We start from the raw sequence: 18,625 nt of genomic DNA on the forward strand, positions 1-18,625 counted from the left end.
CCTCTATTCAAAATGGGCAAATTAGTCTTATACATTAGATCAAAGAGCAAATCGATCTTTCTGTTAAAATTTTCATTCATTTCTACGGTTAAAACTTGGTCATTGTACGTTAGAATGAGGTATACGTAACTGTCTAGTTATTCTGTCTGTCACGCTATTTTTCTACGGTTAAAACTTGGTCCTTGTACTTTATTGCTTAGTTTGGTTTTTATGGAAGCTTTAACAATTTATGGGCTCGTTGTAGCATTGGCACTCTTATTTGCGAATCCCTTTTGTTTAATCCTATAAACATGAGAATTTTGTATTTTTTTTCTTATTTTAGGGCTTGGGACTTACTCCTCGCTTTTTTGAATTCTATCAAGATTTCACCCCTACAATTAATTATTAGTTGGGACAATAATCCATGGGAAGGATTAATTTGAGGATGAGGAATTATCACACCGACTCGCTTTCTTCCTTCCCCTTCTTAGTTCAAGAGAACCCCTTATTTCTTATTTATTGTTTAAAAGAGTGTTGCAACAAATGAGGTATTTTACCATTGACATGAAACCTGCCCCCTAATTCTAATAAGAATTATTACTATTGGGAATTATTATTATTAAATGGGTGAAATTTCTAACAAAAAAAAATTATTTACTTTTTGATTTAATGTACAGTGACTTATTTTTAAGTGAATGAAATAAAATATAATCGACTCTTAGTACAATAATCTCCACAATACTTTTACCCAAATTAAATCAAAACATACATAATTTTAGGATTTATCATGAAGTATTACAAAAGCACAATTAAATTAATATCTAAAACCAAATTAAAATAGATCTTAAATAGATCCACACGATAAAATTTAACTCAACAAAAATTTATTAACAATCCACACATAATTTACCTAACATCTCTTCCTAAAGATGTTCCAACGGCTAGCTCTGTACATGAAATTTCATTGTTGTCACATGCTAGAAAAAAGAAAACATCCCATCATCTACTTTGGTTGGTTGATGCTTTGAACTTGTGTGGTTCATAGTTCATACAATCGAAAAACTAACGATATTTTTTGGGGGTTGTCCATCCAGGGTGGAGCCCCAGTGAGCTTATTTGATACTATCAACGGCCATGAAAACATATCCTGACCCACATTTGCAGTAAATAGCAAAGCTGGTTCCATGCTTGAAAACTCAAAAAAATCTTTTAACAATTTGTACAAATATAGGAGCCTGCCACTGCATGTTCTTTCCATGGTAGGACATTTATAAACTGCATCTTTTTGCAAATGTTAAAACATACTATATAAGTCTTTATATTTTTCGAAATTTTATCTTTGTATTTTTATTTTTAAAAATTTAGTTATTACACTTTCTAAATTTTTAATTTAAGGTCCAATTGTTAAAACTACTTTTTTTCTTTTTTGCTAAATTTGTTAGTACGACATTTTGAAACTAAAATATATGTATTCACTTTGTAGTCATGTAATTTACAAAATAAGTTATAATTTATCTAAATTTAACAAAATAATTTTAATAATGTTAATAGTTGGACCTAATTTTTTAAAATCTAAAAAATAAAGGGATTGAAATCTTAAAAGAAAATAACAGAGATTAAATTCGAAATTTACGAAGAAGAGATTTATGACATAGTTTCCATTTGCATGTTAGAAATTGAACTCAGTTGCCTTTTACTCTTACTTGTTCAATGGCAATGAAATTTATTGATTAAAAAGTCCCGAAATAGGAATAGAAAAGAGGATATGAATGACAGCATAGATATCCCGGAAAACACCAAGAAATGAAATACAAAACTTGCCTAAAAACAAGTGAAGGACAAAATAGCTTTTGCCTACAAATACATGCAATAAAATAAAGAGGACAAAAACAGTCACAATTCAAAATCAAAATCACTAGAGGAAAACAAAAGGTAAACTCCCACAAGAACGAGTAACAATGTCCTGTTGCACTTGTGTCACATCACAACACTCAAAAATTAACCTCATCTACCAATAACAACACCAAAAAAAAATCCATTGAAGACAGTCCAGCAAAACAGGGAATCTCAGGGCAATAAGTACCCCATCTTCCGCTAAGCTACGACCAGTCAATAAAAGCCAACACTTGAACAGACTCAAATGACCTCCAAACATCACCAATTCTAGTAACATTCTCCCCCTCTCATTTATGGTTTGCTACTTGAGTTTGGTTCAATATAAAATCAGTATTAAAATTAAATGACATTATATGATTTAATGAATATTCAACACATGTGTTCTAGTAAATATATATAGGTATTAAATCGAGATGAAGAAAAGCTCAAGTACCAAAATTGAACATTGAGACCAAATTCAAGTGCTTAATTGAGACAAAAAAAATTCGGTGTATCAAATTGGAAAAACTCAATTACCAATTTGAATACTGAAACCAACCTCATGTACCAAATTGAGCATTGAAGCCAAACTCATATAACAAATACTATATTAACCCTTTTGAAAATACGTATTTTTAATCTTGACACCAACGCTTTCTCATTGGCTTTGTCAAATAATTTAAATAAGCTTTGTTTTTAAAAACATACCGTGATGTGCCACATATATATATATATATAGTCTTGCATTGCACGTTTATTTTTATAATAAAAGATAAAAGTATATAACCATTTAATGCAAATATTATCTAGAGTTGTAAATTATAAAAATATAATTATAATTTATAAAGTAGCTAGCTTTGTTCTAACGTTCCATTCTTTTTGGATAATTCTAACTTATTAATGCCAACTATCTCCATTCTTTTTACATGCAATTTCTTAGATGTTACTTATTGAATATATCTAATAATTAATTTTATTTAAAAGCTAAACTTAAATTTTAATTAGTATATAACTCTAATAGTAATTAAGTAATAATTAATAGATAATTTGTTTATTTTATACTTATAACTCTATTAAATTATAAATACAATTTACAAGTATGACTACTACTTTACATTTAAATGTCAATTAATAGTTTTAAATTAAATTATAATTATATTAAAATGTTTTACTACTTTATGTTAGTTTTATAATAATATTTAAATGCGAATACAATTTGTAATTATTATTTAATTGAAGTAGCATTCTACTTTATGAGTAATAAATCTAAACTAAAACTTATCACTAAGATATTCTAAACTTACTTGAGAGAACTAATGAAAACAAGTTTTCTTCATAACTAAAATAAATATTTCGAAAAACAAAAGATTGGAAATGGTTTGCAAAGAAAACACATAAATCAAGGACCTTTTATAGAATTTGACATTTCTCTTGTATCCATATACAATAAGTTCTAGTTGATTTTGGGTTATGTGAAGCTACATCACCTCAATTCAAATTTTAAAATTTCGAGTAAATTTCAATTCAATATCAATCATTTGGGTTTGAAACTCGAGCCATTACAAATTCAGGTAATTTCGTATTTCTATTTAATTCAAATTTAAACCATTTTTAATTGAATTGTTGATCCGATTAAATTTGTTTAATTTTGAGTTATGGAATCAATTTTTGAAATTGTTATTAACTTAACAAAAAAGTAGAAGCTTTTTCCTATTGATGTTTGTTCCTTCTATTACAAAGCCAGCTGTTGTTCATGTGATCCTTCACACTTTTATAGATGCAAAGCAAAAAAAGAAGGGGGGGGGGGTTTAGAAAGATTTGGATCAAGTTCCTTCCTTTCATCTTCTATCTTTATTGTTTTAAAATGTATTTTATTTAGAATAAATGTATATTTGATGTTGGTTTGGCTGTTCATGAATGAAGAGTAATTCTTTTAGAATTTATAATAGGGGTGAAGTAAGAAAATTTTTGGAGGGCTGGAATTAAGCTATACAATTTTATGAGACCATTTTAATAGTTTAGAGGATTAAATCAAAATTTTATTATTTGAAGAGATTAAAATATAATTTTATAATCCATAACTCTCTCTCCTAATACCATTAATTATCTTTTTATTGAATTGAAACCTTTATGAAAAGAAAACTACCAATCATGAGTAATCATTTAATATTCTTTTGTTAAACATTATCAGCCAGAAAAAAGAAAATCCTTTCACATCCTTTTTCCATCTTCCTTTCTGTTATTATTCTTTTTAAATTTTGTACCCTTCCATATAACTTCATAGTCTCTAAATTTAGTCACTTAATATAATGATAAATTTACATTTTGGTTAATACCATCATACCAATGAATTCTCTCTTTTTTATTTTGGTTACATGGTTATTCGATAACATTTTTACTTATATCAAAACATCATATTAATGAATTTAACAGACTTCTTATTATAGTTAAGAGAGTAAGGTAGAAAAAGCAAATCTAACTTTAGTTCAATGGAACATACTTTACTTTGTTCTCATATGCCGACATAAAATAAAGAAGAAAAGGAATAGATTTTTGAGTTTTCTGCCCGACCTTACTTTTTCCCTGCTTCCTCTGAAATTCACATGAGATGATTGTTTATATATAAAATAATATTTTTAAATATTTTATTATGTATTTAGCTTTTTCTTTTATATAAATATTATAAAGTTGAATTAAATCGAGAAAGATTGTTAAGTTTAATGATTAAATCTCGTTTTCTTATAGCCGTATTTAGAGATGGTAAAAACAATTTAACTTAATAGGTCTTAATCCAACCCGATTTAATAAGGTCGGATATATTCTTTAAAAAGAGCAAGTCTAATTCTAAAATTAGTTGGATTGTGTTAGGTTAAGTTTAGATAAATTTTACTTACCTCGAGATAATTATTAAAATATTGTTTTATATAATATTAATTTAAAATAAATGATAATAAAATATATACTAATATTAGCTGTGACATAATTATACCTAGAACATAATTAATAGTACCATTAAAAGTTAAGGCATAATGATTTATTTGATCCTCTAATCTTATAAAAATATTCATTTTAGCCTCCATTTTTTTTTTGGTTTCTTTCAACTCTTAAACTTGCATTATTTGTCAAATTACCTTAAATTATGATGGAAAAGTTAAAGTTTGTTAACTTTGTTGACATGGCATACATGTGGATTGTCGTATGGGTTCCACGTCAGCAATTAATTTTTTAATTTAAAAAATTCAAAAAAGTATAAAAAGTATTTAAAATTATTAAAATTGTTTTAAAATGTAAAAATTATAAAAAAATTAAAATTTTTAAAAAATTAATTAATGGCTAACGCAACATACATATGGACTACCACGTGAAAGCTACATCGACAAAATTAACAAACGTTAACTTTTCCACCCTTTTGGGTGATTTAACTAACAATGTAAGTTTAAAGACTAAAAAAACGAAAATTAAATGAAGAGTTAATATGACCTTTTTTATAAAGTTGAGTTGTCAAATAAATTATTATAACAAAAGTTAATAACTTAAGTGGCATTATAATGAACAAAGACTTCAACTTACTTTAACTTCTATATTTATAAATGTCCCAAAAATTTCTTACTCTACAATTCATTTATGTTTCGGGGAGGAGCAAGACAGAAGTTTATTTTATTTTGAAAACAAAATTATTGTTCTATTTTGATAAAATTTTGAAAATATTAAGAAATGTGGTACATCGAGGAGTCAAGTAAACCTTTAATTGTACCTTCCTTTTTTTTTTCTTTTTCTTTTTAGAGTTAAAAAAGATCATTCATTCGTGGGTCCTAATATATATATATATATTTGAGATATTAAGAGATTCGAGCCCATTGTACCTTCCTACCATCCGAACAGGGTTTTGTGTTGGATGATTTCAAGATATTAGATTCATCATGCATGTATATATATAAAATATGTTGCCGTGGGACAATGATACTTATGGCGTAGGGACTTCTAAGACAGGTTGATTCATGGTGTTAGAAACCAACACATCAAACTTATGATATTTTTCTATTTAAGGTCCAAAAAAATTATGGGTCTTTCCCGTCTATAAATGATCAGCAGTTTTTTGGGACTCGAAAAGAAAATCAAACAAGATTTGGAACAAGTTAACTTTTGAAGTTATTATGGGGGGAGGTTCTTGGTCTTGTCACACGCAGGTATATAATGACCTTCGAGGAATTTGAGAGATTGGAAACACGACAATTAGGAGCCTTTAGTTTGTATCTAGCTAATTATCTCGGAATTTTGATGGTTGATTAGATTATGCATAAATGTTATGTGTGGATTTTCTTTCATATTTTTAGTAAGTTTTATCTAAATTTATTTATATTTCAGAGGGCTAAAAGTGCAATTAGATCATTTAATCAAGGGAGCCAAGTTGAAATGTCCATGGCCTAGGTGACCTACTTGAATGGTTGGGCCGGGGTTCGACAAAGATTTTCATGGCTCAAGCTAATCCAACTCAAATTCCAAATTAAATTTAATTATAAAATATAGAAAAAGAGAGTTTTTAAAAATATTTGAACAATAAAATGAATTCAAGGATCAAACTTACAAGGTTATTCAGAATCGAGTTGTGACTCCACCGAACCTAAGTTATGAATAGCTTCTCTCCCCTTGGCCGTTGGTATACTTTGAACACAAGAAATAAAGGATTGTTATATTCTAGATTGGTAGTCAAACTATTTTGGTGTCATAATCGAAGCTAAAAATATGCCACAAGGACCATCTATATCTTTCAATTTTTAAAAACATGTAATGGTTTTCTAAAATAAAATTCATTGTCGGTGTACATTATAATTATTCATAAAAATATGAATTTTTAAATGGAACCCAAATTGAATCGAATTCAACACTTTCAATAACAACTCACCTACTCTAAGCCCCAATTGTAAATGAATTGATTCTTCCCTTTTTCCCCTTTCAATGCTACTTGCAATGAAAATGTGACCCCTTATGCTTTTGTTAGTGGCTTCGACTGGTTTGAAATGTCCATATCAAATGTGGCTTAGCTAGTTACAATTAGGAAGAGCTAATAAACCAAATAGAATGTTATAAGTTTTTATATTTTCTGAAATTTTGAAATTTGATTTTTATATTTTTTATATTTTAAAATTCAGGTTTAATTGTTAATACTTTGAATTTGTTAGTATGACATTTTAAAATTAAAAAATACTCACTTGATAATCATGTAATTAAAAATGACATAATAATTAATTTGAATTTAACAAAAGAAATTTAACAGTATTAACAATTGAACTTAAATTTATTTTTAAAGAGTAACCTAAAAAAAATGTTATGTAAGGAAGGAATAGGGCATCTTATCTCCAATGGAACAAGTTTTGTGCATTTGAATTTGATAAGATGAGGAAGCAGCATATGGTCCCTCTATTGCATTCTCAAGGACAAAGTTTACTATTTTTCAGGTCCATCCACTTTTTTTTTGGTGGATTATTGAAAAGCTGAACAAGATTCTAGTGAAAAATCTTAATATAAGTTCACTGCCATTTTCATGGCATGTTGCATTATAATGGACCAACCCACTGCCGTTGGCTTTTGGCATTGCCTTCCCTAGCTTAAGCATCTTGGTCCACTTAGGGTATAGGCCCTCACATGCAACTTACCCACCTTGGCATTCACGTAGAAATGTCAATTCAGCTGGGTTATTCGATTCTATATCGAATTGTCAACCATACAAGAAAGCAATTACTAATATATTTTATGATACCTTAACCTTGTTTATATAATTGCCCTTCTCTCAATACCATTCAAAAATTTAGATGAATCATTTCAGGGTTTTGATTAACTCTTTATTGGTTATTTTTAATTTGGGTCATGTAATCATTTGTAGGGGTGTAATAATGTTGAGCTGAGCCGAATTTTAGATAATAGCGAGTTTGAGCTCGACTAGAATATCAATTTTTAAATTTGAGCCCAATTCAAGACATAATCGAACTTGATTAAAACTCATTCATTTTTAAGTTTAAGTTTATTCATAATTAAACTATTTCTATATAATAAAGGTAAAGATGTGATTTCATAATATAAAAATATACTAAAAAGGAAAAACTTGTTGATTCTTGAGAGCCATTCGAATAGAATATCATAGTGCTCAAATTCAACCCGACTGATAACTATTGAAACGAATTTGAATTTTTTTAAAGTCGAACTCGAATAACTTATAAGTATTAGTAACTCATTTATACCCCTAACTATTTGTGTTTGTTAGTCAATTATTCGAGTTCGAATCCTTTTAAATTTTGTATCGAATTTAAAACTAGAGTTTAAATCAACTTAAAATCAAATTTGGGGTATTTTAAGTTCAAGTTTCAATCAACCAAATACAAATTCAAGTGATTTAAATCGGAATTTTAAATTTAATTATTATTTTTACAACTTAATCAACTTTCCTTGGGTACCATTCCCATCAAAACCAGAAGCAAGTGGGACCCCTCAGCAAAAATCCGCGACGACACGAGGGCAACATTCACATGAAACGTGTCGTTTTGAGAAGTATAGCTGGCATTGCCGGTTGGCATTTTTGTAAGGTTATAAAAAAGAGGTTCAACTATGAAATCCATCCCTATATTTTATGAAAATTAAGAAATTAATCCCTCCAATTTAATCTATCAAAATTTAATCTTCGAATTTTGTGAAAATTAAAATTTTAATCCAATTAGGTAACATTGTTAATGCTTCCCATTAAATCCAGTTCAGACTAAATTATCAAAATTATCAATTAGACTAACGGTTAAAATATGTCATAAGTCATTATACTCTTTATAAAGTTAAATTTTAATACTTGATACTTTTTTATTTCAAATGATTTAGCTCCTTTACTTTTCATATATCAAAATTTAGGTCCAATCGTTAACATCATTTAATTCTTTTGTTAAATTTGTTGGGTTGACATTTTGCATTAAAAAATACTCACTTGGTAATAATGTAATTAAAAATAATGTTGTAAAAATTTCAATTTAACAAAAAAATTAATAGAGTTAACAATTGGACTGAATTTTGAGATCTAAAAAGTATAGGAACTAAAATATAAATTTATAAAGTACAGGGACTTATGGTATATTTTAACCTTAGACTAACTCTTGAACTTTTGTAAAGTGCAAGGACCAAATTCTAACATTTTAAAGCATAGGGACCAATGTCTTAATTTTTTTATAAAATAGAAGGATGAAATTCATAATTAAACCTAAAATAAAGTCCCACCTTCTTACGTGCCATTAAAGGGTCCCATGATGACCTGTACCATCCCGCCGTTTATACGCTACGCTCCTAATTAAGTTGTGTTTGATAATGATATTTTAGAAGAAAAAAAATTAAATTGTGTTCTTTTTTATGAAAATGAATAATGAAAGACAAATTGACTTTATTTTTCGGTGATTATTTAATTTTATAACAATCAAATAATAAGTATCATAATTCAACATTAGCATGAAAAATTCAATGTATTTATATCTTAGTTGTTAAATGTAGCCAAAAATATTCTAATATATAATCTCAATACTTATCCACAATAATTTGGTCAATTTTAAAATTTCCTTCTTCTTTATAATCTCATCCTTTTAGTTTATTTACCTTTCTTTCAATCATTAGGTATTTTTTCATTAATTTCGTTTTTTTTTACATTTTGTATAATTAGACAATTTTTGTACATTTAAAATGGAAAAATTATAATCTTTTCAAATTGCACCCAACGTTGATATTATATATATATAGGATAAAAGTTAAAATTATACATGAATTTTGGTATAATGTGTAAATCGATACATAAATTTTGACGGTGTACAATTATAAACATGAAATTTTGATTGTGGTTTAAATGTATACATGAAACTCTTATTTTGATTCAATTATATACATTTAAAGAAATAAATACAAATTTCATTTTTATATTGAATAAATATAGTTATTTGTGTGTGTAATATGTTAACATAAAATGATATTAATTTTATGACGTTTAGTGTATGAAATTGCACAAAATCAAAATTTATTTATAAGATTACATATTAGACCAAAATTTATGCCATCACATGTTTTTTTTTTAATAAATCATATGAATAATTTGACAAAATTATTAATGACAAAAAGTTATTATTAAAAAACAATAATAAATGGGGTCAATTTGTTACTTTTGAAAGTTTCAATTTGCCATGTTTTTTTCACACATTTAATTGCCCACTTGTTTGATTAAATTTAGATCATGGAAATCTCTTGGTTTACGTTAAAATGTTGACGAAAACTCCAACATCCAAGTTGACCAAGCTAGTAATTTATAAATTGAAAGTAGAGACAGATAAAATTAAATACTGTAATGATATAATAGTAAAAGAAAAAATAGAATTTAATAATTGTTTCTTTTTCTTAATATTTAAATTTTACTATCAATTTATAATATTCTTTAAAATGATTGCATTCTATTCTTTTTGTTAATACTTCCTATATTTTACTGATTTAAATATCAAACTTCCACACCACTTTATTTATCTATTTATTTCGGTGAATCCTTATACTATGATAAGATTTGAGATTTAGACCCTCTAATTGCCATATTTATTGACATTAGTTAGTTAAAGAAATCTGGGATTATTTCTTACACAGTTAGGATCCATTTGAAGACTTTTAATGTGATTGAATTTGCTTAAAAAGATTTAATTTTGAAAATGTTGATCCCTATAATATCTCTACAATTGGATTATTTATTCTAACCCAATTCAAAGAAAAATAAATTTTACACGAAGTGATGGAAGAGAAAGCTTATTTATTCATTCTTAACCACTTTAGTTTGTGAATGGTAGACAGTATAAGTAGATGAAATACTTTGTAAATGATTAAAACGTGTACTTTAAACAAAATGGATTGAATAAAATGACTAATTCAACCATCTCGAAAGGGCCAAACAATATGATAAAATGCCTGATTTTTGTTCATTACCACTTGAAATCCAATCATTGTTCAAGCAACCGCGTCCTACTGCTCTCAAACAACATCTAAATATTATATTAAATTATTCCCAAATTTTTATTTAGGTTCAGTTAGAGAACCCCAAGAAACTATTCGATAAGCGGTGCGGTGGATTAATACCTCATTGATGAGTAGAAGAACAAACTTTAAATTCAAGTCAATTTGAAAATCAATATCAGAAATCGAAGAAGAAAGTGATTTGAATTTTGGTTCGCAGATTAATGACATTCAAAGTTATTTCATAATAGAAAACAGGAAAAAAGAGGACTTTCGATGGTACAGATAGTGTAATTAATGTAAAACAAAGGGTAAAGGATGTATTGAATTCAAAACATTGATGTTAATCAATATTTAATTTGAAAGAAAATGTGTTATGATTGCATGAATAGCTCAATTAACAAAAGCAAACAAAAATAATTTTCGTTACATTATAAAATAATAATAAAAAAGCCCAACAAAAAGAACAAAAGAAAAAAAAATGCAAGGCTAGCGTCCATTATAGATGATGCGGTCGCGGACGCGGTGCACACCGAAGATCCAGCCGTGAATGACGTGACACGTGGGGCCTATAAAGGGCCTAAATACTCGCTTGATTGATGTGCCTTAAATTTGAACCAAATCTTTTTCTAACTTCTGGTCTAATTCTTGATTTAAGTCCCTTTATCATGTTAAATTTTAACATTAAATCCTTTTTATTTTAGCATAGTTTGATTCCCCTGCTTTTTTAAATATTATTTAACAGTTCCAATTTGATAGCACCTTAGTTGCTCTTTTGATAAGTGGTGAAGTGGAATCCTCTAAATAAACTTAAGCATTTAATTGGCATTAAAATTTATTATCAATTGAACATGGTTTGATAGATTTCATTGTCCTTGATTGTGTGCTCGAAAATCAATGTTAGTAATTTGCTAAACCTCACAGACACTTCACTTAAATTTTTCTCGTTGAATTTTAGTGGTGACTCCTCACTCGGGAACGCATCACAGGGTCAACCCCTATTGAAGAGCAAACACCTCCCCCAATCGATCCTTGCAATCTGTCCACATTAGTCACCACCACATCAAGTAAGCCCCACTCACTAATCATCCTGTCCAGTCTGAAGAGCCCCTATATACATTATAGCATCACTCAACCTAAACCAATTAGGACAAATCATTAGGCTATTGATGCCTCAATCACGGAACGACACATGACAACTTGGGACAATAAAATATCCATATATATATATATAAACCAATACCTCAACGAGAGGGCACAAATAAATTTAAAACACTTGACATTTTCATCTAATTAAGCCTCTGCCATTCTTCTATTATCCGTCCACCTACTTCCGACCACTGAATGTAGGGTGAACTATCCTAAGGTACCACCATCTCATTTATAATTATAAATTTATAAAAGTAGAGGGACTAAAATCAAAATTAAACTTTTCCCCCCTTCATCTCATTGCCCTTGGAAGGGGTTAGTTTTCTTAGTCCGATGCTGATGGATTGTTATGATAAATAATGATCTATGGTTATAATCCATCACCATCAAGCCTGATGCGGACGAGCAACATGCATGGATCTTTCGATGTAAACCCATTTTAAAGCTTTGACAAGCAGCGCTTTACGTCATGTATTAAAATAAAGATTTAATCAACTCCTGTGTTTAGTTTGCATGTAGAATCGATACAGATTTAAGCTGTAGACAGAATGTATATTTATATGGTATGAATATATTCATATTGTGTATGTGTATACAACACCAAAAATAAATTAAAAAAAACCAACATAAGAAAAGATATATATTTTAAATAAATCAAATTCTAGTATGAACATAAGGTCTTACAAAATTTAATCAGAATGATTTAGTAGGAATGGAGTCTAATTTTAATTTTACTGGTTGAAAATTACTTGAGAGTTAAGTTTATTAATACGATAAATATTCTTAATAGGTAAAATATCTTAGTCCATTAATCCCATTGAATAACTCTTAGCCACAGTTTTAAAAACGGTGATGGATTTAATTATCAATAATAATTAATATTTTCATAAAATTACAAATCAATTTAGTTACTGAACTTTTTAATCTTAATTTTGGTTCTTAACTGATTCTAAGTAATTCATTTAGAGGAACAAATATATGAATCAAATCTAATCACTCCTAGCAATTGGTCAGAACTGTATGTGAAAGTGGAAAGTAACGTACCAACAAATTACTATTATTTTCTTTTTGGTTACTATTGATAGCTGAATTACTTCAATTTTCCCATCGGAACACATGGAAAGAAGAGCGTTCATACACTGGACAAAAATAGTAAAACATTTCCTTGGAGTCTCAAAGCATTAGAATTGGATTAGTTAACATTAAATTCTAATATCAACCACGTTTCATAGACAATTTATATATGTCATAGACCAAGTTCGAAACTTGGAATTTACTTCAATACTGTCCTCGATTTGAAATCATGTCAGTTTTTAACAATACAAATAGATGAAATTTTTAATAGAAAGAATCAGTTTGCTCTTTCATCTAACATGCAAGAACTAAAATATCTATTTTTTTGAGTAAAAGGGACAAATCCGTCAAAATGTTTTAAAACTTTAAACCTGTTAACCCAAAATTGTCACCGTAATCTTGTGATATCACCAGTCTACCCGGTGGATATATTATTTTTGTGGTCAACAGCTAACGCATATATTATTTTAAAACAATTTGAAACTTTAAGAATTCAAAAATTGGGTGACAATTTCCCCTTTTTTATTAAAATGGGTTGCTTCTTTGCTTGTTTCAAGTTTGAAATGGGAATGAGATTCTAAAAAAAGAATAAAGTCGTCAGCCTAGCTATGAAAGAGAAATTTTAATATTATTAATTATAACACTGAGATAGAAATAAAAGGACCTGGTGGCTGGTGGCTTTGAGCTGTGATTTAGCTGTCCTTTTTTATTATATGTTTCTCACTTTGAATTTAAAGCTCTAATTTTGGTTTTGGTCCTTCTTACTATGTTTAAATTCGAAATTTAATCTATCTATTTTAATTTTACGTAATTTGGTCATTCATTTTTGTCATGTTACAAATATGTTAAAAGTGATAAAAGTGGTTTTTTCAAGCTTAGGCCACGATTTAACTTTTAAATTATACTCGTATTTTCACTTTAGTACATGGATTTTTTCATCTATTTTGATACTTAAACTATCAATTTCGCTCAAATTCATCTCAAAATAAAAGTTGCTAATAACAACATAATATATGACACATTCTTATAGGATACCTATAATTCTTTAACGAATGTTTGATTTTCTTTTTTAATATAATATTAAGAGTAAGGGATAGATAATACCATTCAACCCATGCTAAATAAATATATGATTAATCATTATTCCATCCAAATCAAGACAATGACTAATTTTCATATGATCTTAATCGTAATTGAATAAAAGATAAAATAATTATAATGTTACTTCAATGATACGAAGTAATAGTGTTGTCCTTCCGAACCTATAATAATATTATAAGATTGTAAATTTAAAATTATCCCAAAATTGAAGTAAAAGGACTAGATATCAAATTTTAATATAATATAAGGACTAAAGATAATATTAGACCTTAAATCTAAATAATATATTTTATATAAACAGCTTTACAGAAATCCTACATTTATATTTATCTTCTCTCCCATACACACATCTCCATACTCCAAAAACCCAAGATCGCTCTCTCTTTTGTCTCCTTCTCTCTACATTTCCTTCTTCAGATCTCCAAATTGAAACCCCAAATTCGTGTTTTCTGCACAAACCCAAACTTTTGTTTAAAAAAAGTTCAAAAAAAGGTGGCATTTTTAATATCAGATGTCTCATGTGAAATGAAGAAGACGAACATTATCGACCTCCATTGCTGTTCTTCTTTTTGTTACCTTTTGTTTCTTTTAGTTTCAGTTTTTGTATCCTTATGTTCATGCGATGAGCATTATGCTTCCAGCCATGGCGGACTTACCGACAAGGAAGTATCGTACATAAAGCAACGACAGCTGCTTTATTACAGAGATGAGTTCGGTGACAGAGGGGAGAACGTCACCGTCGACCCGTCACTGGTTTTTGAAAACCCGAGGTTGAGAAACGCTTATATAGCTTTACAAGCTTGGAAAAAAGCGATTCTTTCCGACCCGTTTAATCTCACCGCCGATTGGGTTGGATCCGAGGTGTGTGACTATACTGGTGTTTACTGTGCTCCAGCGCTTGACAACAAGAGAATCAAAACCGTCGCCGGTATTGATTTAAACCATGGAGATATTGCCGGATACTTGCCGGAGGAGCTTGGGTTACTCACCGATCTGGCATTGTTTCATATAAACTCGAACCGGTTTTGTGGTACGGTTCCGCATAAGTTTATAAAGTTGAAGCTGATGTTCGAGTTGGATCTTAGCAACAATCGGTTCGCCGGTAAGTTCCCTGAAGTGATTCTTAAGCTGCCTTTACTTAAATTTTTGGATTTGAGGTTTAATGAATTTGAAGGAACTGTACCCAAAGAGCTTTTTGATAAAGATTTGGATGCTATTTTTATTAATCATAACCGGTTTAGATTTAATCTACCGGATAATTTTGGTAACTCGCCGGTTTCTGTTATTGTGTTGGCTAATAACAAGTTTCACGGTTGTGTGCCGGCGAGTCTTGGGAACATGACGAGTCTTGAAGAGATAATTTTAATGAACAATGGATTTCGATCTTGTCTGCCGGAGCAAATTGGGGGGTTGAGAAATATGACTGTTTTTGATGTTAGCTTTAATGAGTTAATGGGTACTTTGCCGGAGCAAATTGGGGGAATGGTGAGTCTTGAACAGCTTAATGTGGCACATAATATGTTGTCTGGGAAGATTCCAGCAAGTATTTGTCGGTTGCCGAAGTTGGAGAATTTCACGTTTTCGTATAATTTCTTCACCGGAGAACCGCCGGTTTGTTTGGGGTTACGTGCTTTTGACGATAGGAGGAACTGTTTGCCGGCGAGGCCTTTACAACGGAGTGCTGCTCAATGTAGGTCTTTCTTGTCTAGACCGGTGGATTGTAATTCATTTAGATGTGCTCCTTTTGTTCCTTCTTTGCCGTCTCCTCCTCCGCCTTCTCCGCCGCCGGTTGTTGTGCTGTCACCGCCACCCCCATCGCCTGTTTTTATTCCACAATCACCACCTCCGCCGCCGCCACCGCCAGTATACTCTCCCCCTCCCCCTTCACCACCTCCACCTCCGCCGCCACCTGTGTACTCTCCTCCTCCGCCTCCACCATCGCCCCCGCCACCTGTGTATTCACCTCCACCACCACCCCCCTCACCTCCACCACCTTCACCACCTCCACCAGTTTACTCTCCACCACCACCACCTCCATCCCCACCTCCACCATCACCCCCGCCACCTACTTATCCATCACCACCTCCACCATCTCCTCCACCACCTTCACCAGTATACTGTGTGAGGTCTCCACCTCCTCCACCACCAAATTCACCCCCTCCACCACCTCCATTGTTTTCCCCACCTCCACCAGTTCCTTACTACTATAACTCCCCGCCACCGCCACACCATTCACCGCCACCTCCGGTACATTCTCCACCACCACCACCACATTCACCTCCTCCACCAATTTATCCATACTTATCTCCACCGCCGCCGCCACCTCCTGTTTATTCCCCACCTCCTCCAGTTCACTCACCACCACCACCGTCACCTCCTCCATGTATTGAGCCACCTCCACCACCACCACCACCACCACCGTGTGTAGAGTACACGCCATCACCCCCACCACCATCACCATCACCCCCACCCCCAGTTCATTACAAACCACCTCCATCACCTTCACCCCCACCCCCACCCCGACCAATCCATTATCATTCACCTCCACCACCATCACCTCCACCGGCTCCCGTATACGAAGGGCCACTGCCACCAGTAATCGGAGTATCATACGCTTCACCTCCACCGCCACCTTTCTATTGATTCTTTCAAGAATTTCCCTCTAACCTTGATTAAAAAAAAAACCCCCAAAAAAGAGGAGAAATTCTCTCCCATAAATTATTTGATATTTGGAGTTGTGAAAAATAAAAAGTAGAGAAGAGTGTAGGTTGAAAGGAAAGTTGTATGTATAGGGGATGAAGTTGCAAAAAAAGAAAAACCATAGTCATCTAAAGCCCTTACAATGGTAGCAACAGGCAACACTTGCTTCATGTTGCTAGCTTGCTTCTAGTTTGTGGGCTTTTTTCTTTTTATTATTGTTATTATTCTCTCTTATTTTTTTTATAGTATATTCTCATGAACATTTTACATGTACTTTATCATCATTTAGCCATTCATAATCAATTCTCCCTTGCTTCATTCATACCTTTTACATTCTAAATGCTGTTGGAGGTTTTGCTTCTTCAACATAACATTGTGTAGGGAGCATTTTCCAGTTTTTTTGGCTTAAAAATTCTGGGTTTTTTAAGTTAGTTTTGTATGAGTGGATTATGAAAAGGACCCTGGAATTTCTATCGAGGAAGTAGGTGGTAATTGAGATGATTAGTGGGACCCTAAAAAGGGGGACATTTTCCTTAATTGGTGGTGGATTCAATCTGCGATCAATTTTTAAGCATTTAATTAATGTTGTTGGGATTTAGTCCCATGTGCAACCCTTAATGCTGGTGGGCTTAAAATTTCCAATTTTTTCTTTTTAAGAGATAATCGATATCAATCACAAAGACCAATCAGTGCCATTACAAACGAAGGTCTATATGAGAGATTTCTCAATAATCTAGTTAAAGTATGTGTTGTTATTCACCTGCCACTCTACCAATTCTCCATCAATCTTATCCCAAATTGCTGAATAGCTTTCCCACTATTAGTAATTTGCTAATTAAGATTTTACGATATGGAAAAATATTTAAAATAAGTGTATCGAATTATAAGTACAGATGTGCTTACTTTATGATTTCATTTGGAGCACTGAAAATGAAATTTTATTTTATTTTAATTATACACGTACGTTTGAAACAAAATTATTTATTTTTCTATTGAGTATTATAATTATTTGTGTATACATTAAGTAAACTAAAACGGTGTCTCATATGTAAAAATGATTAAAATCTAAATGTCACGAATAGAATTGTATCCAATCAAGTTTACAAATGATATTACATATTAAAATAAAGTTCACGTGTTTTAAATATATTTTAATTAGATTTAAGCTGACTCTTAACATTCGTTGTTGTAATATTAATATTTTAAATTTTAATTTAAATTCTAAATTTTAAACCTAAATTCGAGATTAATTTAATATCAATCCTAATTTAAGAACCACTAGTGCAATTAATGATTTTTTGGCATTTTTCGTTTTTTTTTCCCTTTTTGGAATATGAAATTTAAGAGTTGAAAGCCATAGACACCACAATTGGCTATTGTCCTTTTTTTTCTCAACAATGTGGCAAGAAAACAATAAACCCAACTCTTCCTCAATTGGTACTTACGTTAGTGCTTCATTTTAGTAGGACATGCAGCCTCTCAATTGTGATGGTTGAGTCCATTAAATGTGATTCATATAAAATTAAATGCTATATATTGTGCTATTACAATACCAATAAGTGTTGACTACATTACATACCTAAAGATAAGAGCGAAGGCCAGAATTACGTTTTATAATTTTTTGAGAGCTAAAATACAATTTTACTATTTTAAAAGCTTATATTTTTATAACTTTTTAAATGATTAAATAATTTTTTATCATTTAGGGGAGTCAAAGTGCAATTTGATTATATATTAATTTAAA

The 18,625-nt window shown here is 30.5% G+C and overlaps 1 protein-coding gene across 1 annotated transcript; it reads left to right on the top strand.

The window, feature by feature from the left end:
* The first annotated feature begins 14,505 nt into the window (after positions 1–14,505).
* On the top strand, positions 14,506–17,203 carry LOC105778123 (leucine-rich repeat extensin-like protein 3). The gene has a single exon (XM_012602054.2). It carries the CDS (start codon positions 14,707–14,709, stop codon positions 16,822–16,824), a length of 2,118 nt encoding a protein of 705 aa, XP_012457508.2. The 5' UTR covers positions 14,506–14,706; the 3' UTR covers positions 16,825–17,203.
* The last annotated feature ends 1,422 nt before the right edge of the window (positions 17,204–18,625 follow it).

Source organism: Gossypium raimondii, chromosome 7, assembly GCF_025698545.1.
Source record: "Gossypium raimondii isolate GPD5lz chromosome 7, ASM2569854v1, whole genome shotgun sequence".
Lineage (NCBI taxonomy): Eukaryota > Viridiplantae > Streptophyta > Magnoliopsida > Malvales > Malvaceae > Gossypium > Gossypium raimondii.